The sequence below is a fragment of the Balaenoptera acutorostrata genome, chromosome 16 (genome assembly GCF_949987535.1).
Source record: "Balaenoptera acutorostrata chromosome 16, mBalAcu1.1, whole genome shotgun sequence".
NCBI classification, from domain to species: Eukaryota; Metazoa; Chordata; class Mammalia; order Artiodactyla; family Balaenopteridae; genus Balaenoptera; species Balaenoptera acutorostrata.
This window is the reverse complement of record NC_080079.1, coordinates 55888704-55912848: the sequence shown is the minus strand read 5'-3', so window position 1 is coordinate 55912848 and position 24145 is coordinate 55888704. Positions and strand designations below refer to the sequence as shown.

Sequence of the window (24145 nt, the reverse complement as noted above, 5' to 3'; positions counted from 1 at the left end):
GATTCTGTGTGCCACTTTCAATGATTCTTTGTGTGGAGGTTACACCTGGAACATGCTGGCTTGTGGCTTAGTCATGCCCAGCTGGAAGCACAAGGTAGAATTTTGACTCCATAGGCCCGGAAGAAATGTTATTTTAGGTTATAACTGTACAGCCCCAGGCAGCAGGGTCCAGGCAAAAGAGCTTAGGGACACTGGGTTGGAATTTGGGCACTGCCACTGCATGAGCTGTGTGTCTTGGACCTGCTGGCCCACCTGTGGAGGAGGTTCGTGGCAGTGCCAGGTACATCTGACCCAGGCTGCCCTGGGGAAGTCGGTGGCCCCAGGCCCTCACCGCTGGTGTGTAGGCACCAACAGCTCCTGCTGTCCCATCTATTCACGTGGACCTGGTGGCTGGAGCCCTTGCAAGTGTCTTCACAGGTCACAGCCCAGTTCAGGGTGAAGTCTAGCTGTGACTTTTTCACAGTTTGGGTTTGTTTTCCAATTAGTTTACGAAACTTGCTGGCCGCTTTCAGCCATCTCATCTGACTCTGAGCTGGATGAGAACAGAAAAGTGCAGGGTAAGGGGTGCTCACGTGGCATCTCCAGCGCCCTGGGCTCCCTCCACGGAACCACAGTGCAGCCCTCCCAGTCACTCCCTGCCCAGCCTACCCTGAGTCTCCAGCCACTCCCTGTCCTCTCAGACCGAGACAGAGGCCAGCCTGTGCCTCTGCACTTCCCCTCCTGCCCCCCCATACACTCTCGCTTTGAAGTTTCAGGGTCTTTGCTTATCCTTCCTGTGACCCTCCTGCCCACCTCCTCCGGCGGCTCCTGCACTGTTATCTTTCCCACCTGCTGTCCTCGCCCCATCCCACGTATCCCCATCCCAGAAAGCTTGCCTTGGCCCTCTTGCCCTCTTACCAGCCCATGCCCCACCACTGCTTTCCTTCCCAGGCGTCTGCTCGTCCGGGCTCTGTCCCCCTCCCACCACCACCCAGTACTCTCCTCACTTGACTAAAAGCCACACACCCCAATCACCGGCCTCCGTGCCTCTCTTGGCCTCTGCAGCACCTGACGCTCTGGACCACCCCATCCTCAAAGTCCTCTGCTGCCGCCAGGGCTCTCAGGTCTCCTCTTCCGCCCATCCTTGTCCCACCTTCAGCTGCACCTGCCAGGGCTCACCTGTCTCCTGGGGCTCCCGTGCCCCCAAGGCAGGGCTGTGAGCCGGGCAGGAAAGCCATCTGTGCCGGTGCATGAGACTGCGCTGGTCTTCTCCACGTGAATAACAATAAAAATTAATGGATCCAGAACTTCCTGGAACGTAGGAAGTACACAGAGTACCTAACAGTTAAAAACTGATTGTCACCAGAAGAGCTCGGGGAAGCCATTTTTATGCTCAAAACATGAGGTAAGTTGCTGGTCAAGGATTTGGAAGAGCTGGGTTGAAAGTCTGGGAGCCTTGCCCCTGCACCTGCACCTGCAACTAAAAAGGAGGTTTGGTGCCTGCCAGCTTCTGATTGTGAACCTCTGCTTGGTGCCTGCTGAGCAAAACCAGCACCAAGGGCACGACTGAGAAGCATCAGTGTCCTGAGGATGATCCAGTTACTGGGCTCTGAGGCACGTTGACAAGCAGCTGGAGAAAGAGTGCGGATCCCCGTCTCTATACCTGGACTTGGGTGCCTGGTTTGGTTTGGGGGGCCTTTGGGAGAGCATGATGTCATCCCCAAGGAGCTCAGCCCCACCCTGTGCTGGAGGCCCTGGCTCTGAGCAGCAGCAAGCTCACTTCCTTGCGTCGCCAGAGCTGCCGTCCACCCAGCAAGCCTGCTGGGCGGTGAGGAATCGAGCATAGCTTTCTCTTCAGGAGATTCTACTTGGGGGCTGCCACTGGGGCAGTCATGGACGTGCCTGTGAGTGTAGGCCACTGCAATCTTAGGGACCCCAGGGGAGAGCTCCCCAGAAGAGGAGGCTGGGTGAGAGGCCAGCAGAGGAGGGAGGGACTCAGTCTCGGCAGTAGGGACCACCTGATCGCTTCCTGGCCGGCAAGCTCAGAGTGTGGACTGCAGAGGCACAGAGAAAGGGGAGGGGCTATTGCTGTGGTCCCAGCGCCCAGGGCATCCTCCTGCCCAGGTGTCAGGAGCTCAGCCCTGTCACCTTGCGGTCCAATGCCCTCAGCTGTCCCCGGTGAGTGTGGTGGCTGTATGACCTGCATGGCTGGGCGCTTTCTAGCTCTAGGGTCATGTGAGGTGTCTGGCCACAGGGTTTGTAGGATATCGGCCCCCAAACTGTGGTAACCTGTCCCCAGGGATGAATCTTGGTACAGGTGCTTCCACGTGCTTGTCTGTCATCCAAGAGAATGCCTCCCAGCCTTCCAGGGCAGACTGGGCCTCCTGCAGTTCCTTTCTCCTTCATCAGGGTGCTCTCTCCAAAAATCCAGAGAATTATACAACTTCAGGTCCTTTTTAGCTCCTTGTAAACTCAGTAAGACCTGGCTTTTCCTCCTCAAAGACTACAGTAAAGGTAGATTCATTCTCAAAATACTTTTGGGGTCTCCAGGGCACCTCAGGAAAACCTGACATGGGCACTATAGAATGGCAATGGCAGTATAACTGGGAGGGAGAAAGTTAAGGCTACATTCAAATGGATACTGTTCTGGTGTACTTACCAATTTTAGAGACTCCAGGTTTGTAAAAGGAGGAAGTCTGTATGCCTTATAAAGGTCTGGAAGAGTTATTTCTTCACTCTGCTTTCTTCCCATGCTCTGCATCTTGTACGTCAGCAGGGGCTTCAAAACCATGGCTTAATAACTACCAAACTAAATTATCCCCTTGGACTGTAATTTTATTACCTCAAACAGCTTTTAAACTAATCTGGTTTTTTCAGGATAAGTAGAAGCAATCCAAGCATAGAGTGTAAAAAGTATGTGTCCTGTTTTCCAGAGGCATCCACTATTAAGTACCCTCCTAGGAAACGTCCATGCATATTCAAATGAGAATTTTCCGCCCAAATGAGAATCGTGTTTTACAATGAGTTTTACTCGGTGTATCTCAGAAATATTTCTCTGTGGCCGCATACGCATCCACAGTGTGTTTTCACAGTCCGCTGCAGGACCGCCATGAGTGAATGAACCTTGCTCTGGAACGGGGATTATGTTTACAGTCACAGGTAACAGAAAACCCAATTGAAACTGGCCTAAACAATGAAGGGAGGCTTTTGGCTCCTGAACCTGGAAAGTCCAGAGGTGGGGTGACTTTAAGGGATTGATCCGAGTGACTCAGTGATGCCAGCGCCGAGGATCCGGTTTCCTTTCCCCTGTCTGCTCTGCCTGTCACAGTGTTCCCATCACCCAAGGCAGAGGGAGGCGAGACCCCACCATGGACCACCTTGAGCCTCTGGTGAGGACGGCATGGTGGTCCCATTGAGGGAAGCCCCCCCCCCGCCCCAGCCCCCTGTGCTTGTCCATCCCGCTGAAACCACATGGTGGGGAAACCAGGCTCCTATGGGAGGAGATGGACATGGGGAAGGCTGCCAACCACCCCCATTAACTCCTGTGGGTGGACGTTTCAGTTACGGGGTGTTTTGCTCTTACAAGGGCTTATGAGAACCCCACAGTATTTTGTTATTAGAATTACTTCCTAGAAGGTTTTATAAGAAAAACATGTTTTTAAACAAGTTCTCCAGGGAGGTGGGCTGGCTTCATAATGAGCGGCTACCCGGGGCTGGTGTGTGTGAGGGTGGCCTGAGCACCAGGGATGTACGGGCTGTTTCTGGGCCAAGAGGGGTAGTTGGGAGGGAGGCGGTGACGTCTCCTCCAGTAGCCTGTGGCCCGCAACAGCACAGCTTCCATAGGGAGGCTCAGCAAGGTGGCCCTGCAGTCCGCCTTTGCCTTTGGAGATAGCTGGTTGTGTGGGAGAGCAGTGGTTTGGGTGGCATCCCTGTGTACGGATGAGGACATGCCCTGGAGATCCAGTGCCACCCCGAGGTTGCCAGGGAGGGAGCTGCAGAGCCTGGCAGACAAGCCTGCGATGGGGCTTTGGGGTCCAGATGGCCCACTGCCTGCTTGCTGGAGAAGGGCAGCACACTCCGGTGGGCTCTGCCTGCCCATGTGGCCACTTCCCCAGACAGGCAGCTACATGCCAGAGGCAAAACTAGACAGTGAACCCAGGGTAAGTGGGGAAGGGAGAAGAGGGGGTCGTGGCCCTGTGGGGCTGCATTCCCAGGGAGACTGGGTGGGGTTGCGGTGTATCTGGTTCTTCTGTAGCACCAAGCATACTGCTTTGGATTAAGGATTAAGGCCTGTGCTGCAGTGGGAAGAGCACTGAGCCTGAGTTTGAGCTGGGGCTCGGAAACAAACAAAAATCACGCGCACACACACACGCAAACCCGAAACACCTTAGTGCCTCAATTTTTTCATCTGTCAAGTGGAGATCATTTTATTTCTTTACTTCACAAAGTTTCTGGCAGCATTTGATGAGTTCGTGTAGATGAGAGCTTGGTAAACTTGGCAGGTGTTATCGACTCCGCAGCCACTACTACTCACTAGCCTTGTGGCCTTTAGCAAGTTACTTAACCTCTTTGAGTCTTTTTTTTTGTAAAATTGGGATTAAAAACACCCCAACACAGGGTTGTTTCAAGGATTAAATGAGATGAGGTGGGTAAAGCGTTTTGACATAGGTCTAGATTACTTAGTAGGCGCCCCCCAGAATTACTGCTAATGCAATTATTAAAGAAATTTTACCTGTAACTACCAGTCCTCACCAGGCTTAGCTGCCTGGGTTATGTGAAATACAGCTCAAGTTCCCAGCCAGACTGAAATGAAAAGACCCACTTCCCTGTCCTTTCAGGAACAAGGCTTAGATCTGTGGGGAGCTCAGCAGGCATCTGGAGTCCAAGGTCTGTTTGTTTGCTTTCTGTGTCATGGGGGTGGGGAGGGGGGAGAAGGGGTTTCTTCTTGCCTGGGGTGTGGATCCTGCCAGAAATCAACACAGCCTGAGAAGTCGTTCCTGGAGCCCCCAGAGGAAGCAGAGTGGTCCCCACCTGTCAAGGGGGCCAGGCCATCTGCAGAGGCCGCCCGAGGTAGCCAGCAGAGGGTCACAGCCTGCCTTCAAGGGCTCCAGGAGGGATGATCTGGGGGAGAACAGGGGTTAGAGGAGCTTGGACGGGAAAGAAGAAAGGGCCGGAATAGATGCTCTGAAACCAGCAAGATGACATGTTTGGACAGGATGGGGAGGGTCTTGGCTGGGGAGACCCCATCTGGTCCCACTCATGGTAAGGACAACAGAGGCTCAGGGAAGTGCTGGGACCCACCCGAGGCCTCAGAGTGAGGGGCTGAGTCCAGGAGGTGGTCCGTGCATCTCCCACCTCTGACAAGTGAGGGTGCGCATCCCCGAAGCAGGGCAGCCTCAGCAGGACTGGAAGCGTGTGTGTGTGTGTGTGTGTGTGTGTGTGTGTGTGTGTGTGTGCGCACACGCGCGCGCTAGCCCAGGCCCCCAGGAGAAAATCTTTGTGTCTAAGACCATGTGGGTTTTATTCAGAGCCCCAAGGTCAGGAAGGCAGCCAGTAAATAGTGCCTCAGTCGCGACTCTGTCCTAAGGCAGCATTAGCCCAGCAGTCTCACCTGCATGCTCCGCCTCGTGGCTGCACCTTCTGGGCCACGTCATCCCCTCTGTCCTCGCCCTCACTACCCAGCCATTTCAGCCTCGCTGTGCCTTTGCAGGGTGCCCTGGGTTGCAGGCCGTTTGTAGGTGATTCTTTGGGCCCAAGCAGTCATTCTCTGTCAGCTGGGGGTGGGGGAGAAGGTTGTGGGGTTTTTTAGCGTTAGATTTGTTCTTGTTTCGTTCTATTTTTAAAAATCAGCACAGCTGTGGTCCCATATGTGGAGAATTGGTCTCTGGAAGGGACTGAGCACCCTGTCCCTGGAGGTGTGCAAACCCAGGCTGGATGCCTCCTGTTGGGGGTGATATGGATGGGGCTGGGGTGGGGAGTTGTGCTGCATGGCGAATCTTCCCATCCCTGAGAGGGGCAGTGGTCCTTCCTGTGCCCTTGGTTAGAGATTATTTTTAAAAAAACAACAACAACAAAACCCGGCATCACTCATCTAAATGTTACATATGCATATGTCAAAGATTTTATATAACTCATTAATTAAGTGATGGAACTGGTAAGATTAACAACCAGTTCAAAGGAGAAATCGCAGTGGACTGTAAATCTATATGGAGTAAAGGAATGTTGAGGTTTTGTTTGTTTGCTTGTTTTTTATAAATTTATTTATGTTATTTATTATTTTCGTCTGCGTTGGGTCTTCGTTGCTGCACGCGGGCTTTCTCCAGCTGCGGCAAGTGGGGGCTACTCTTCGTTGTGGTGCGCAGGCTTCTCATTGCAGTGGCTTCTCGTGTTGCGGAGCACGGGCTCGAAAGCACAGGCTTCAGTAATTGTGGCTCACGGGCGTAGCTGCTCCGCGGCATGTGGGATCTTCCCGGACCAGGGTTCGAACCCTTGTCCCCTGCATTGGCAGGCGGATTCTTAACCACTGCGCCACCCGGGAAGCCCTAGACTGGCTTTTTTTTTTCAGCGGGAAAGGGTCAATGGGGCCTCATTCAAATACACAATATGCGCGTCCATAGACAAGAAGTATTTTGCATTAATTCCACAACTTAGAGAGCTGTAAAGCAGTTCAAAGGCAACTGGAAGGCTGTGCTCTAAACCATGCAGAGTTTTCCACTGGAGACACCCATGCTTTCTTGCTTATTCCAAATTTCATTCTACCTCTTGTCTATCTGGCAGAGTTCACTTTATTATTTTTTTTTAAGAGATCTTTATTGGAGTATAATTGCTTCACAATACTGTGTTAGTTTCTGCCTGGCAGAGTTCACTTTTAAAATTAGGACCCAGGCAGGGAATCTAAAGGAGCCAACTTCTCACTGTGAAAAGTGAATCCCAGGGGTTAGGGTGTCTCCTCTGTAAGGGTCAGCCACTGTGAGAGGTGTCCCGGGGGCACTGGCTGCCCTCTCAGTAGGGGCTGGGTGGCTCAGGTGGTCTGCTGCCCAGAGAGCCCAGTGTCAGCAAAGCCGCTTTAGACCCATGTCCCCGTCCGCTCCTGCAGACACGTTGAACTTGTCTTCTGTTCCTCCAACCCTAAATCCCAACCACACCTGGCCTGCTCCTCCCCGTCTCGCCCATCTCAGCTGAGGGGACCACCATCCACCCAGGGGCCAAATCCAGGAGTGTGGGTATCACCTGGGCTCTGAGGATGAAATCGGCTCCTCCACAGTCAACAGAACATCTGGTCACCTCTTCTAAAGGTTAAACCTCTCATGTGCATTCGAATAACTGCATTTTGAAGTGAGCTTACCTCCCCTCTCTGCAGATCTCAAAACCATTCTTGGAAGCTGCAGGGGCTGGGGGGGTCTTTGTAGGATTCTCATATAAAAATGAATCTGTCATGACGTTCTAAGAAACTAGGGTGTGCGGCCCAGCCCCCAGCTGGTGAACTCCCCTCCTTCCTCCCTGCAACACAATTCTTACACCCGGCAAAGGTGCATTTAAAGTTTTCAATTGTGGTTTATTTATTTATTTTTCCTACACCACCACCCCCACCACTTCCTCCACCCCAAGGCTGTACCAGGATAGATGTCAGCCACTGGCCTTGGAGGCAGCAATACAGGTGAGGCTGGAATGGGCTCATCTAGGACCCACATTTGTTCCTGCTGTTGCAAGTATCTGCTACTGAAGTGCGACAGTCAGACAGCCTCATAAAAAACCTACTGTGGGCAACACTGCTGGACACGAGAGGAAACCGGACTTGCCTGGTACCACACAGCTGGTGAGGGGCAGGGCTGGGTTTACAGCCCAGGATGTCTAGTCCAAGGACTGTTCTCTCTCCCTCTGAGGATACGCACTCAAAAGACACAATCAGTGAGCACAGAAGCGGGCAGGTGTTGGGGGGGGGCGGTGGACATGCACTGAGGTGGCACAGTGTGAAGGCAGCACCGTGCTAGTGAGAGAGCCGGGAACCTGGGACTGTTTCCTCTGTAAAGTGGGGACAGTGATTCTTACACTGCAGCTTGGTTAAGAGTGCAGTGGTTCTCAATGTGCGGCTCCCTGGACCAGCAGCCACCGTGTCACCTGGGAACTTGTTAAACATGCAGATTCGGGGGTCCCACTCCGGGCCCGTGGAATCAAAAACTCAGGAAGGGAGCTCAGCAATCTCTGTTTGAACCAGCCCTTTGATGATCTGAATGCAAGCTCAAGTTAGAGGACCATTGCATTAGAGTCAGGATAGACTAACCATTATAGCAAATGTCCCCTAAACTTTGATGGCTTTGAAAAATAAATCTTTTTTGCTTACGTCACAGTCTCCGGTGGAAGGCTGAGGGGCTGGGTTGGCAAACACTCTGCGCAGTCTTTCAGGGACCCAGACTCCCTCCATTTTGTGACTCCACCCTCTGACAGGTCTTTGAAGTCTCTAGTCTAGTCAGCTGGTGGCTGGGGAAGAGGGTGAAGATGCCGGGAGGGAGAATCTTAGGAAAGAGGCCTGGATGGCTTGCACATCACTTGTGCTCACGTTCTATTGGCCAGAACTCAGAAGCCACGTCAAACTACCAGGGCTGGAAAAGGTTTTGCTGTGTGTCCAGGAAGAAGAGGCGAGGCCAGGTATCGGAAGACACCAGGGGTCTGTGCCCCGGGACCCACAGCTTAGGGAAGTGAGGACTGGGGCTGGAGTCCCCCTTTGCAGGGAACTGAGGGCCCAGCCTGTGGTGGGCTGTTTGCCTGTCTCACAGCCTCCACTCAGCCTCCTCACTGCTCCCAAGAGCAGCCTGAAGGCGGAGGGCACCTCATCAAGCTGGGTGGGTGTGTGGGATCCCGCGGGGCTAGAGATGTGGTCTGTGAGCAGATGAGGGGGCAGACGGCACACGAACTCCTGTCTGTGCCCTCCAGGTGTGACCACTGGGGAGGTAAGGCACCGCTGCATGGCCCCAGAAGGACCGTCCAGCTCAGAAAAGAGTACACGGGGTGGGAGTGGAGGATGGGAGGGCAGGAACCTGTTAGGGCTCAGTAAGACTTGGGTTTAAGTCCTGGAGCATTAGCAGCTGTTTGACCTTGACAATAAAATTGACCTTGGGATAATAAAATTGCCTGCTTCATAATCTTGTTCTGAGAATTAAGTAAGCTAGGAGAAGAAAGCCCTTGGCGCAGTGCCTGCTGCCTCACGGTGGGTGTGTAGGAAATATTAGCAGTAATCTCTGGTTGCTCTTCTGAGGAGGGCCTGGGGATGGGGGGTCCAGGGCTCACTGGAGTTCTCAGCTGCTTACAGGGCAAGGGCACTGCTTCTCCTCTCTACCGGGCAGGACAGCCTTGGGGCCTGCTGGAGCTGGGCCTGTGGTCTGGAGGTGACTCTGCAGCTGAGAGGGGCAGCAAGCAGGGCTGGCCGACTGTGTGGTCTTTAGTAGGTGCCAGGGGACCTGGGGAGGGCTGTGTGGGAGGCTGCCAGTATCGAAGCCTGTTTGCCATCTGCAGCCTCAGAGTTTCCTCCTGCTCTTTGAGTTAATAAGAATCTGTCCTGGGCTGAGACTGAGTAAATCTGTTATACTTGTGCTGAGTGGCCTGGTTCCAGGGGAATTTGGATGGAGTAGAGTATTTTCTAATTAGCAGGGCTGGGGCTCCTGGAGAGGTTTTGGGGGCAGGAGTGCAGGCGAGTATAGGTCATCTGTCTGCGTCAGAGGGCCGGCTGATGGAGAGGGGGGCGGCTGGCTCAATACTCCCTCCGCCTGAGGACCCGGAGCTGCCTACTGCACCAGCTGTGTGCAGGCCAAAGGACTCGGCATCCTGTGAGCAGAGGACTGGCCTTCTCTGGAAACCGCCTTTTCTTTGCTGTGTCACTGGCTTCCCGGGGGAGGCGATGGAAGGGGTGCTGGACAGCAAGGAGATGGGGTGGCTGCAATCAGAGAGAGATTGGGGCCCAGGAGGACCTCCTGTGGGAAATGGGCCAGCAGGAGGGGCCCTGAGACAGGGTCTGGCCCAGGTCCTTAGTGTCACGTCCTGTCCACTTCCGCAGCATCCTTGGCAAGACAAATGGAGGGCGAGCCAAGCCACTGCGGTGGTTAGGACACACCGGTTGCAATGACCGTAACTCAGACAAGGTTAAGCAGAAGGGGACTCCTATGATAGGGAGGGAGGGTGGGACAGTCACAGAGGGGAGCGGGGCCTTGGGGGCTGGAACAGACTTCACACTGCCCAGTGTTTTTTTCTCTCCATCAGTGTCTCCGCCTCTCTTCAGGTTGGCCCATCTCCCCTACTACACACAGGCCCATCTCCCCTACTACACACAGACCCTCACCCCTGTGGGGAGACGCAAGTACCAGCAGCCCCAAGTTAGAACTGTAGTAGAAAATCAGCCGATTTCTGCCAGTGTTTGTGTATCAACCCCTGGCCCAGGGATTGTGCGGGACTCAGGACTTTTTCCTTTAAACCAGAAGGAGTCTGGGGACACAGAACTAGCTACCAACACCCACAACCCCTGCCTAATATATTGATTCACCAAGTTAGTGAGGAAGCAGGTCCCATATTAAGGAGCAGGAAACAACTCCCACTGTCACCTACTGTGAGCCTGGCCAGATGACTATGACAAAAGCCCTGTGCAGCGCCCTGATTACTTGAGAAGCTCTGCCCAGGAGGTCAGGCCTGGCTGGCTGCAACCCTGGGCTCTGAAGCTGAGCTCATAAACTCACGTGTTTGTGCTCTTGTCTTTTTGTTTACAAATGTCAGCATTGGTGTCCTCACCCTGCACAGGTACTCCAATCCCAGCAATTCCATGGTGGGGAAAGCCCCAAGCCCTCTCCCACGAACTCTGCTAATTCCTGGCACTCGTGCCCCTGTGCCTCCCACTCCTGTGTCCCTTAATGGTCCCTTTTATGTCCCTCGTCTGTCCTGGCAGGATTGGATAAAGTTCACTTTTTTTTCTTTTCTAAATAAGAAACCTCACAGCAAGTGTTTTGTAAGTTAAATCATTTTGATAAAGACCTAGGGCAGGGTGGTCCACAGTCTCGGGTGTGTGGCCGTGCCCCTCGCTTCTTCCACTGCCATCTCTGGGCTCAGGAACCCTGATTTTCAGTCCTGTGTTACATGTAGTAACGCAGCTCACCCCAGCTTGGCCTCCCAAATGTGCAAACCCAAACCTAGCATGGTTTGCAGAAGTTCACAGGCCTTTTCTTTCAATAGGACCTGCTTACTCTCCTTAGAAGGCAGTGAGGGTTAAAATACTCTTTTTCCTGATACGTAAAACTGGGACTATCCTACACACGCTTTCCCCCCAGTAATACATCATGAGTACACTTTTATGCCAACAGATACTCTCAACGTTAATTCTAATGGCTGTATAGTAGAATCACAAGTAATAGGCAAGGATCTAGCTAATTAACCCAACTCTGTTTATTGAACAAATATCCATTCTTCCCCACCCCATTATTAACTTTCTTTTGATCACATACGAAATAATTACATATGTATTTGGCTCACTGTCTGGACTTTCTCACTTCAATCTACCTGTTTTTGTCAGAACCAAAATGTTTGTTTTAGAAGTCTGAATACTGGCAGTATAGAGTTCAATATTCCACGATATTTTCTCGGCTGTTCTCATCTGTTCATTCTTTCAGCTAACTTGTGGATCATTTTATTGAGTCTCTCCTCCACGTCCCAATTAAATTTCAGGTTTGGCTCGAAATTGTATTAAACGGATGAATTCTTTGAGATTGTATTAGTTATGCATTGCTGCATGACACATTACCCCAAAGTTTAGCAGCTTGAAACAGTACATATATATCTCACACCCTTTCTGAGGCTCAGGAATCTAGGAACAGCTTGGCTGGAGAATTCTGGCTCAGGGTCTCTCACGAGGTTGCACTGAAACTGCTGGCTGGGGCCGCAGTCTCCCCTGACCAGGTCTTGTGCCAACCGCACTCATGTAACTGTTGGCAAGGAGGCTTCAGTTCCTTGACATGTGGGTCTCATGACATGGTCTCCCCAGAGTGAATGACGAAAGAAAGATAGAGAGAGAGGGGAAGAGAGAGAGGGAGAGAGAGAACCCGAGGGGGAAGCAGAAAAGTCTTTTATAACCTAATCTCAGAAGTGACAGATCATCACTTCTGGCGTATCGTGTTGATGACACAGACCAACACGGATATGTGTGAGAGCGGCCACGCTAGGTCACAGATAACAGGTGGCGGGGATTATCGGGAACCGTCTTGGAGGCTAGTAACACAGAGGCGAATTGAACATGTTATGGTACTAGGTCTTCCTGATTGTGAATGTGGTGTGTCTCTATATCAACTTAAATCTTAGGTATGCTCTCAGTGAGGATTTTTACTTTTCTTCATATAGGTCCCCCACAATATTTATCAAATTTATTCCCAGAGTTTTATATCTGGTTCCTATTGTGAATGGGATCTCTTTTACATTGTATTTTCTAAGTAGTTGTTGCACTCATACAGGGACACTATTGATTTTTATGGCCATGATTCTTCCGTGGAGCTTAACGGGTGACAAAGCAGAAATTCCGCTAGGCTTTCACTGAGCCCTTGGATCGCAAAACTGAGACCAGGTAAGATCCTAAATGTGCTCTTGGGACCAGCTTTCTCAAGTGACTGTGTGCCAGGGAGGCGGGGGGGAATGTAAGGAGGGCCTTCCTGCAGCCTATGTTTTCGTGGTGTCTGTGCTCGGGGCTGCCTGAGGCCGAGGTGACAGGGTCCTCTGGCCAACACGTGACCCTACCTTCGAGGGAGCCCTGTGGTCAGGGCATGGGGGGACAGCCAGGGGAGGCGGCCTGTGGCCGGGCCAGTCCACCTAATGCCCCACAGACTTAGCCTATCTGCCCACGACTTCCAGGTACGAGTCTCCAGCAACCTCTCTCCAGAGCCCTATTCTGGACGCCTCCCCAGCATTTGCACAGGCTCTGGTCAACTCCGGTATGAACGTTCCTTCATCCGTTCTTGTTTCCAGTAGCTACAGTATTTATCCAGCACCTGCTGCAGGCCAAACAGTGCTCTTGTAGACATCAGCGAAGCACCTGCCCTTGTGGTGCTTGTTACAAGTCGGGAGAGAGAGAGACAAAACCAAACAAACTGTAAAATGGTATTTTACAAAGTGAGTGATACGGGAAGAAATAGAGCCGAATAATGGGGGATCAGGACTACGGAGGAGTTAAAAGTTTGAGCAAAGACTTGAAGGGGGTGAATGAGCTAGCTGGGTTCTGGGCAGAGGGACAGCCAGCACAAGGAAGCGGGAGTGGTGGTGCCAGGGGCTATCTGAGGGGGTGGGAGGGAGGGTGGAAGGCAGATCCTGTGAGCCTTGGGCTTCTCTGAGTAAAATGGGAGCCACTGTAGGGTTTTGAGCAGAGGAATAACATGATCTAAGTTTTTTTTTTTTTTTTTTTTTTTTTTTAATTTTTATTTATTTATTTATTTTTTAAAGGTTTTTTTTTCTTTTTTTTTTTTAATTTATTTTATTTATTTATTTATTTTTGGCTGTGCTGGGTCTTCGGTTCGTGCGAGGGCTTTCTCTAGTTGCGGCAAGTGGGGGCCACTCTTCATCGCGGTGTGGGGACCGCTCTTCATCGCGGTGCGCGGGCCTTTCACTATCGCGGCCCCTCCCGTTGCGGGGCACAGGCTCCAGACGCGCAGGCTCAGCAGCTGTGGCTCACGGGCCCAGCTGCTCCGTGGCATGTGGGATCTTCCCAGACCAGGGCTCGAACCCGTGTCCCCTGCATTAGCAGGCAGATTCTCAACCACTGCGCCACCAGGGAAGCCCATGATCTAAGTTTTAAAATGATTTTAGATGGAAGCAGAGACACCTGATAGGAGGCTCTGGGATAAGGAAATGTCCCCCAATTCTGCCCTCTCGGTCCCCACTGGCAATGCCACTACAGTCCTCATCATCTCCCTCCTAGCCTCTGGCCAAACTCTGCTGACTCTTCTCCCCGCCTCCTGTTCCTCTGTCTCGGAGAAACGTCTCCAAGTCCTTCTCCAGCTTAGGAACTCTGGCAACATGAACGGTTTATCCCTGCCAACCTTCTAGCCTCCCAGGCTAGGGAGGTCTGGCTTTGTCTGCGTGTCCCTCTCTGGGGGTGGGTGCCAGTGTGGACAAGGCTGTGCACATCCTGCCCCACGAGTACTGAACTCCAGAGGCCAATTTTCTTGGGTCACATTTTAGAACTTCTGAAATACATTTATTTCAGCCACATGAATTATGTATCTTAGTCACTGCATAAAGCAATACAGAATTGTCTAAAGTGGGTTTCCTCCCCCTTCCAAGAAGGAAGAAACCATGTGTGTGTTCTTTCATATTTTTTCCTTTGCCCATACAAAAATAATCAAACATAGAATTTAAAAAATGGATTACACCGTGCACAATATTCTGCGTGTCGCCTTTTCATTTTTCTGCCCTGGACATTTCCCCCGGCCAAAGCAGACAGATGAACTTCATTCTCTGTGACAAATGTTACTGTTCCTCCCCAGGCGCCCTCCCCGCCCCACCCCACTGAGGGACATTCAGGTGGTTTCCAGTCACTTTCATAACAACATTGCGTGCGTGTACCCCGCCCCCAGAGGGAACGGCGTTAGCATATAAAGTTAAACACATCACATCGGCCAATAAAAAATGAAAACAAAATAAAACCAGTTGGAAGGCGGCAGAAAACCGTGTGTGAATACCCCAGGGCCCTCTCATCTCGTTCGTTTCCAGTCGCCGGAAGCTGCCTGGGCCGGAACCGCCGCGGGCTCCTTTGGTCTGCGCGGTTCCCGGGCTGGGGTCCGGGCCCTGGACGGCCATCGTGTACCCGCCGCACCGCGGGGATGGCGGGAACGGGTCCTCCCGCACCCGGATCCCAGCGCATCCCGGCGGGCGTAGCCGCCCTTGTGCTGCTCCCGGCGCCTGCCTCTCCCACGTGCTGCCGCTCCCGCTCGGATCGGCCGCCAGGGGGTGCCACAGGCCCGGCTGAGCGGCCTCCTCCGCCGGCGGAGGGCGATGGGCGGGCGGACACCAGCCCAGAGGTGGCGCCAATCAGGGCCAGGCACCTCCCACCCGCGCCGGCCCGAGAGCGTCTTTCCGGAAACCGGATCCAGCCCGCCCCGCGGCTGCGCAGCGCGCTCGGCCTCCTGCCCCACTGACCTGGGATTGCCGGGGAGCGCTCCGCCGGCTGCGGCACAAGACGGGCAGCTAGCGGGGCCCTTCCCATCCGGCCGCCACCCACCCTCTCTCAACGGTGTCACCACCGCAAGGATGACACCATCACCGCTCAGCCAGAGGACTGGACCTCACGCCCACAGCAGCCAGCCCATCCCCACGGCCCCGTACTGTGCTGTCTCTCCCCTCTTCTTGTAGGCGTCTGGTGGACCCAGAAAGTAAGAAGCTGCCAGCGGGAGGCTAGACTCCCTTCGTGCCCTTCCTCACCTTGTTTCCTCTCTGGACGCCGTGCTCCCACCCAGCCACAGTTAGGACAAGGGAGACAAGAGCTGTGCCGGAGGCTGGGATGGCCTCAGTCTAAGAAACTGAGCGAGCCGGGACGCCGAGCCCTGAAATGTCTTCGGTGGGGAGGAGAGAGAAGAGGGCGGGTGGGGTCCAGGGCCACAGCGCTGCATGGCAAGAGCCTCTGCGTGGAGCCTCCAAGGTCTGGGTCACACGGGGACAAGCCAGCCAGACCTGGGGGAGGGGATGCCTGGCCCTCCACACTTCTTGTGACCCCGTGGGATTAAAGCTCACCTGAACCCGCTTAATCCTTACTGTTGTGGGTCAATCTTGCAGGAGAAGACCGCCCACTCACACCTGGGTTCCATCACTTTTGGGTGCCTGATCCACCTTTAGTCCTCATGGGGAGGGAAGGGGACATGAAGGTCACCACCCCAACTAGGCCACAGTGCTACAAACCATCAAAAGATTCACAGTATCCAGTGGTTGTCATATTTGAAAGCTGGATGGAGTCCCAGGGTGGGTAGCCGTAGGCAAGTTGCTTACCTTCTCTGAACCCCAGTTTGAATACAGGGGCAGCTGGGAGTAGCTCTGAGCAGCTGTTAGGGTGAACTTTGGGTCTCAGCATGAGCAGCACCTACCCATCCTCACGGCCAAAGACAGGTGGGTTCCCTCCAAGCAGAAAGCAACATCCTGCTCTATCCAGGGTGCTTCACATTCAGGGCATGGAGAGGACAGAGAAGACACACTTGCATTCTTTGTTTGTGATCATCTCCACGTACTTGCAACAACAACAAAAAAGATAAGCAACGACCAAAATTGACCCCAAATTGAGGGTTAATCTGTCAGCACATGCATAGCCTTAGAACCTCATTATAGGGAAAAGGCAGAGGATGCTTGCCTCCTTCATGTCCTTGAATTCCATGATCAAGCCCCTCGGGTGTCCCTACTGATTCTATTTTGCTTTCTTCCTTGGCTGCAACACAGAAAGAAGGACAGCTCTTTTCTCCTCCAAGGCCGAGTGTTAGAAGCATTACCTCAGTAGCCCAACATCCTGGAAAAGAGGAAGATTGGCAATGACGGAGCAGGTAGAGCGAGAGGCCGGGCAGCCTAGAAGCTCCTGGCTGGCTCCTCTGGCCTGTTTGACGTTGGCTCAAAAGACATGGAATTAATAGGCAAAGCTGCCTCCTCCTCCTCCTCTTACCTGTGGAGGAGAGATCAGTTCCCGGTTGGCTGGGGCAGTGTCATTGATATAGCTGGTGTCATCGTTACCTTCCACGAACAGATCACTCGACACCTGCCAGGGCCAGGAAGGGCCAGGCCTGGGCTTTGCCCGCAGAGCTGGAGGCTTTCACTCTCCCATTGTCCCAGAGCCCAGGGGAGGTCAAGACACAGGCTTTGCTGGGATGTGGCTCTTGGTGACCCAGTAGAAGGACTGGACAGCTCCTGGTGCTGGATCCGCCTTGCAGGTCCTGGCTGCCTCTTTGCTTCCTGCTGCCTGATCCCTGTGGCTGTCCTGGGCAGAGGAGATGAATTCGTTGCTGGCTGGGAGCTGAGGCAGAGCGATGGTGCTTCATGGAAAAGGGGCTCTGGGAGTGACCCTGGTGTGAGGAGCCAGGGGCGAGCAGTGGCCTGGAGTGTCCCTCCTGACGTGTGCATCCCAGGTGACACCATGCTGCAGCAGATCCTGCACGACATGTACATCGACCCCGAGCTCCTGGCCGAGCTCAGTGATGTGCAGAAGCACATCCTCTTCTACAAAATGCGAGAGGAGCAGCTGCGACGCTGGAGGGAGCGTGAGGCTTGGGAGGCCCTGGCCCAGGTCGAGGGCCTCAGGCCCCCCAAGGTCAAGCGAGGTATGTGGGTGGGAGTCACCAAGGGGCAGACCCCTGGCCTCCCGGGAGGTAGAAGAGTTGTTGATGTCAGGCTATGTTCTTCTTTAAAATGGGCACTGGTGTGATGAGGGCTGGGGGCTTGAAACCCTTGTTCTGTGAGCATCCTGTCCCATTAGCCTGGGCGTCTATCTTTTGACCAGGTCTGTAGGGCTCCAAGGCTGCACAGGGAACTGCCTGGGGACCCTGATGGCACTGGGGCATGGGGACTTCTTTGTCTTGTTGTGGAGGGCCCAGGTTCTGGGAAGACACCACTGGGATCTCAGATTGTTCTCAGACCCTGTTGGTGACTGCCTGGTGGGGAGAGGCCATGTTCTTGAACCTCACCAGTGGTTCTGGACAGAGGGCCAGGGTGCAACAAAGACACATGGCCCCTCCCTCACTTGCGTGTGTGGAATAGTGGTTCCAGCACAGTGCCCGTGCCCCTCCTCCCTGTCCTTGTGTGAGAGGATGCTTTGGGTTGTGCTGGAGCCCCAGTGGGCCTCTGGAGAGAGGGTGTCAGGGAATGTCCTGCGCTAAGAGTGACCAAGCCCAATGGCAATAGCAACTGCAGACAAGAAGCAAGGGTTCAACCCACGTTTCAGGTGGTTACTCTGCAGTGACGTGCCGGTCAAGGCCGTCACTGGGGCGCCTGTGAGTGAAGGCGCACCTGAAGCAGGCAGGCTGCTGAGTTGTTGCAGGACTCGAGATCCTGCTGGGGAGGGCACTTTATGTGGATGCTGCACCTCACAGTTTGCAAAGCCCATTCATCTTCTCTCTCGTTCACTCCCCACAACAGCCCTCCTCTTGGTCTCCATACTGTTGACCAGAGTGAAGTGCAGACTTGATGTGTTTGTAAGTTTTCAGTCCAGGACAAAGTCCTGTTTCTGGACTGGACATACAGGCCCCTTGGTGACCTTGCTCCCTCTCTGTACTCCAGGCGCACTGCTAGACAGCCCCTGCCATGTGCCATAGGCCACGCTGGCACCCAGCTGGACGTCTTGCTCTAGCCTCTGTCTTTACACATGTGATTCTCCCCATTGGGAACGTTCTCCCGCCTTCATCCTCCTGACAAACAAACTCCTTCAGTTCTAGCCCCTGCCTCTTGGAGTCTCTTGGGAATGCTCCTGGCATAGGGAAGTACCTGCTCCTCGGCACATAGGACCCGTCTTTGCCCTAGCGCTTGCCACACTGTCAGTGTCCTTCATCGTCTGCTTGCCTGGCTCTCCCAGGGGACTCAGAGCCACAGGAGTGAGCACATCCTCCATTCTGTCTTCCATCCTTGGGTCTAGCACAGAGCTGGCTCAGAACGTGAAATCCCCTTTTGAACAAGACACAGTAGGACCCCAAGGAGGGAGAGCTATGACTTGACTGCGTGTGGCTGGTGCCGAGGGTGGGGCTGCCCTGGCAGCTGCATCACTGAAGATGACAAGCTGCCTTTCCTGCCGCACCCGGCCTGAGCCCTGGGACCTCATGTTGTCTGTAAGGTGGCTCCTCCGCGAGGAGGACAGACGCCTAAAGCTTTAACTGCAAAAATGTTTTTACGGCGAGTTGTCACACATTGACATCTACATTGTCGTGTCTAAATTATACATTAAACTCATTTGGGTTTCTGAAGGTGCAGAAGACTCTTTTCCAGATAATTAATTTTCTGATTTATAAAGCATGGATGAGAGGAGGAATGTGTGTATTCCAGGTCAGGATCCCGCTCAGATCTCAGCTCTTTGCTTCAGTCCTGGTGTGGAGCTGTCTGGGCAGATGGGGAAGCCCTGAGGGGCAGGCGCGGCCCCAGAGGCTGAAGAGCTTCTTACTGTGGGCCTGGGGTGCACAGTGCCTGCTTCCTGTCCTAGGATCTCAATGAACAACCCTCCACCTGGTCTGTGACCTTTACTGTTTATCATGTGCCTGTCCTCACTGAATGCCCCCATAGCCCTGTGACCCCATCTCAGATGAGGAAGCAAGCCACTGCTCACAGGTGACACAATCCATCCAAAGTCACCTAGCTGCTAAGAATGGAGACGGGATGTACACCCCGTGACTTTGACCTTGGTCCACTGGCTGATGTTTTTCTACTCATTCACTTCTGAACTTGGGACTTCCATTCAATGGATGATCTGTTCATGTGTTCATTTGTTCATTCATTCATTTATTCATTCAATCCCTTAGCCAACATTACTAAGCGCTGACCTTGGTGAACTGGACAGAGCTTTGGCCCTCTGAGTCCATGGGTAGACAGATCAGATCCCAGGGAACATGCCAACGGGAGTGCCAGGAGGGTGGCCTGGGGCAAAGCAGCCGCACAGCAGCTCAGGACAGGGTGTGTGGGGATGGACTCCATTGGCTGGATCTTTTCTCTTCCTTCCTTTCACAGGCACTTCCTTCCCAGCTTTTGCCTCCCTCCCTCCAACCTGTCCTGAAGGAAGCATCTGCTGTGTCCCGTTGTGTGTGCCAGCCCCTTGGGATCCCTGAGCACAACTTACTCAGTTCCGGTCAGACTGGAATAACCCTGCACCTCCTCCTGCCCATCCATCTCCTCAGTCCTGCTTGTCCCCCGAGACCTCCCTCCCACCCTCTCTCTTCTGAGGACACTTCCCAGCCCCTAGCGGGCCTGACCTTGCTGTCCTGAGGGCCCAGCAGGGCAAGGTGCACCCTGTCCCTGAGAACTTCTCTGCTTCTCCTGCAGAGGGTAGGTGTAAACATGGGTGATAGGGATTATTCCAGTTTACAGAACCTCAGGGTTTGTATTGGTCCTGGGACACACATTTGGGTTCCACAGAAGTAAGCTGGGGTGAAGGATGACGGTCGTGGCTGGGCACACGTCACTCCCCCGACCATGCAGCTGTGTCTTTTTTTTTTTTTTTTTTTCATGTAATGTCTGAAACATTTATATTGACATATTTCCATACATATTTCCATACAAATACAAGATTTTTAGAAATTTCATGCAATGTCTGAAACATTTATATTAACATATTTCCATACAAATAACCCAATGACAGTTTAGTATTAGTTGTTTTGTTTGTTTTTTTATACTGCAGGTTCTTATTAGGCATCAATTTTATACACATCAGTGTATACATGTCAATCCCAATCGCCCAATTCAGCACACCACCATCCCCACCTCACTGCAGTTTTCCCCCCTTGGTATCCATATGTCCATTCTCTACATCTGTGTCTCAACTTCTGCCCTGCAAACTGGCTCATCTGTACCATTTTTCTAGGTTCCACATACATGCATTAATATACGATATTTGTTTTTCTCTTTCTGACTTACTTCACTCTGTATGACAGTCTCTAGATCCATCCACGTCTCAACAAATGACTCAATTTCGTTCCTTTTTATGGCTGAGTAATATTCCATTGTATATATGTACCACAACTTCTTTATCCATTCGTCTGTTGATGGGCATTTAGGTTGCTTCCATGACCTGGCTATTGTAAATAGTGCTGCAATGAACATTGGGGTGCATGTGTCTTTTTGAATTATGGTTTTCTCTGGGTATACGCCCAGTAGTGGGATTGCTGGGTCATATGGTAATTCTATTTTTAGTTTTTTTTTTTTTTTTTTTTAAATTTCTCCCCATTTCTTTTTATTTTTTTAACTTTATTTTATTTATTTTTGGCTGTGTTGGGTCTTCGTTTCTGTGCAAGGGCTTTCTCCAGTTGCGGAGAGCGGGGGCCACTCTTCATCGCGGTGCGCAGGCCTCTCACTGTCGCGGCCTCTCCCGTTGCGGAGCACAGGCTCCAGACGCGCAGGCTCAGTAGTTGTGGCTCACGGGCCCAGTTGCTCCGCGGCATGTGGGATTCTCCCAGAGCAGGGCTCGAACCTGTGTCCCCTGCATTGGCAGGCAGACTCTCAACCACTGCGCCACCAGGGAAGCCCTATTTTTAGTTTTTTAAGGAACCTCCATATTGTTCTCCATAGTGGCTGTATCAATTTACATTCCCACCAACAGTGCAAGAGGGTTCCCTTTTCTCCACACCCTCTCCAGCATTTGTTGTTTGTAGATTTTCTGATGATGCCCATTCTAACAGGAGTGAGGTGATACCTCATTGTAGTTTTGATTTGCATTTCTCTAAGAATTAGTGATGTTGAGCATCTTTTCATGTGCTTCGTGGCCGTCTGTATGTCTTCTTTGGAGAAATGTCTATTTAGGTCTTCTGCCCATTTTTGGATTGGGGTGTTTGTTTCTTTGATATTGAGCTGAATGAGCTGTTTATATATTTTGGAGATTAATCCTTTGTCCGTTGATTCATTTGCAAATATTTTCTCCCATTCTGAGGGTTGTCTTTTCGTCTTGTTTATGGTTTCCTTTGCTGTGCAAAAGCTTTGAAGTTTCATTAGGTCCCACTTGTTTATTTTTGTTTTTATTTCCATTACTCTAGGAGGTGGATCGAAAAAGATCTTGCTGTGATTTATGTCAAAGAGTGTTCTTCCTATGTTTTCCTCTAAGAGTTTTATAGTGTCCAGTCTTATATTTAGGTCTCTAATCCATTTTGAGTTTATTTTTGTGTATGGTGTTAGGGAGTATTCTAATTTCATTCTTTTACATGTAGCTGTCCAGTTTTCCCAGCACCACTTATTGAAGAGACTGTCTTTTCTCCATTGTATATCTTTGCCTCCTTTGTCATAGATTAGTTGACCATAGGTGCGTGGGTTAATCTCTGGGCTTTCTATCTTGTTCCATTGATCTATGTTTCTGTTTTGGTGCCAGTACCATATTGTCTTGATTACTGTAGCTTTGTAGTATAGTCTGAAGTCAGGGAGTCTGATTCCTCCAGCTCCATTTTTTTGCCTCCAGACTGCTTTGGCTATTCGGGGTCTTTTGTGTCTCCATACAAATTTTAAGATGATTTGTTCTAGCTCCGTAAAAAATGCCATTGGTAATTTGATAGGGATTGCATTGAATCTGTAGATTGCTTTGGGTAGTATACTCATTTTCACAATGTTGATTCTTCCAATCCAAGAACATGGTATATCTCTCCATCTGTTGGTATCATCTTTAATTTCTTTCATCAGTGTCTTATAGTTTTCTGCATACAGGTCTTTTGTCTCCCTAGGTAGGTTTATTCCTAGGTATTTTATTCTTTTTGTTGCAGTGGTAAATGGGAGTGTTTCCATAATTTCTCTTTCAGATTTTTCATTATTAGTGTATAGGAATGCAAGAGATTTCTGTGCATTAATTTTGTATCCTGCAACTTTACCATATTCATTAATTAGCTCTAGCAGTTTTCTGGTGGCAGTTTTAGGATTCTCTATGTATAGTATCATGTCATCCACAAACAGTGACAGTTTTACTTCTTCTTTTCCAATTTGTATTCCTTTTATTTCTTTTTCTTCTCTGATTGCCGTGGCTAGGACTTCCAGAACTATGCTGAATAATAGTGGTGAGAGTGGACATCCTTGTCTCGTTCCTGATCTTAGAGGAAATGCTTTCAGTTTTTCACCATTGAGAATGATGTTTGCTGTGGGTTTGTCATATATGGCCTTTATTATGTTGAGGTAGGTTCCCTCTATGCCCACTTTCTGGAGAGTTTTTATCATAAATGGGTGTTGAATTTTGTCAAAAGCTTTTTCTGCATCTATTGAGATGATCATATGGTTTTTCTTCTTCAATTTGTTAATATGGTGTATCACATTGATTGATTTGCGTATATTGAAGAATCCTTGCATCCCTGGGATAAATCCCACTTGATCGTGGTGTATGATCCTTTTAATGTGTTGTTGGATTCTGTTGGTAGTATTTTGTTGAGGATTTTTGCATCTATATTCATCAGTGATATTGGTCTGTAATTTTCTTTTTTTGTAGTGTCTTTGTCTGGTTTTGGTATCAGGGTGATGGTGGCCTCATAGAATGAGTTTGGGAGTGTTCCTTCCTCTGCAATTTTTTGGAAGAGTTTGAGAAGGATGGGTGTTAGCTCTTCTCTAAATGTTTGATAGAATTCACCTGTGAAGCCATCTGGTCCTGGACTTTTGTTTGTTGGAAGATTTTTAATCACAGTTTCAATTTCATTACTTGTGATTGGTCTGTTCATATTTTCTGTTTCTTCCTGATTCAGTCTTGGAAGGTTATACCTTTCTAAGAATTTGTCCATTTCTTCCAGGTTGTCCATTTTATTGGCATAGAGTTGCTTGTAGTAGTCTCTTAGGATGCTTTGTATTTCTGCGGTGTCTGTTGTAACTTCTCCTTTTTCATTTCTGATTTTATTGATTTGAGTCCTCTCCCTCTTTTTCTTGATGAGTCTGGCTAATGGCTTATCAATTTTGTTTATCTTCTCAAAGAACCAACTTTTAGTTTTATTGATCTTTGCTATTGTTTTCTTTGTTTCTATTTCATTTATTTCCGCTCTGATCTTTATGATTTCTTTCCTTCTGCTAACTTTGGGTTTTGTTTGTTCTTCTTTCTCTAGTTTCTTTAGGTGTAAGGTTAGATTGTTTACTTGAGATTTTTCTTGTTTCTTGAGGTAGGCTTGTATAGCTATAAACTTCCCTCTTAGAACCGCTTTTGCTGCATCCCATAGGTTTTGGGTCGTCGTGTTTTCATTGTCATTTGTCTCTAGGTATTTTTTTTTTTTTAAAGATTTATTTTTTTATTGATTGATTGATTGATTGATTGCTATGTTGGGTCTTCGTTTCTGTGCTAGGGCTTTCTCTAGTTGGGGCAAGCGGGGGCCACTCTTCATCACGGTGCGCGGGCCTCTCACTATCGTGGCCTCTCTTGTTGCGGAGCACAGGCTCCAGACACGCAGGCTCAGTAATTGTGGCTCACGGGCCCAGCCGCTCTGCGGCATGTGGGATCTTCCCAGACCAGGGCTCGAACCCGTGTCCCCTGCATTAGCAGGCA

The 24145-nt window shown here is 51.0% G+C and overlaps 1 protein-coding gene across 5 annotated transcripts in view; it reads left to right on the top strand.

Moving 5' to 3' along the window:
* Nucleotides 1–15128: 15128 nt before the first annotated feature.
* The window catches only part of SH2D4B (SH2 domain containing 4B), an 87422-nt gene continuing 78405 nt past the window's right edge, over nucleotides 15129–24145 (top strand). For all 5 annotated transcript variants that reach the window (XR_009005737.1, XR_009005738.1, XM_057531572.1 and 2 more), the window contains exon 1: nucleotides 15129–17285. Coding sequence is in view for 3 of the 5 variants with exons in the window: in XM_057531572.1 (XP_057387555.1) it covers nucleotides 16592–17285 (694 nt within the window). In the remaining 2 variants the exon portion in view is untranslated. The remainder of the gene's footprint in view (nucleotides 17286–24145) is intronic.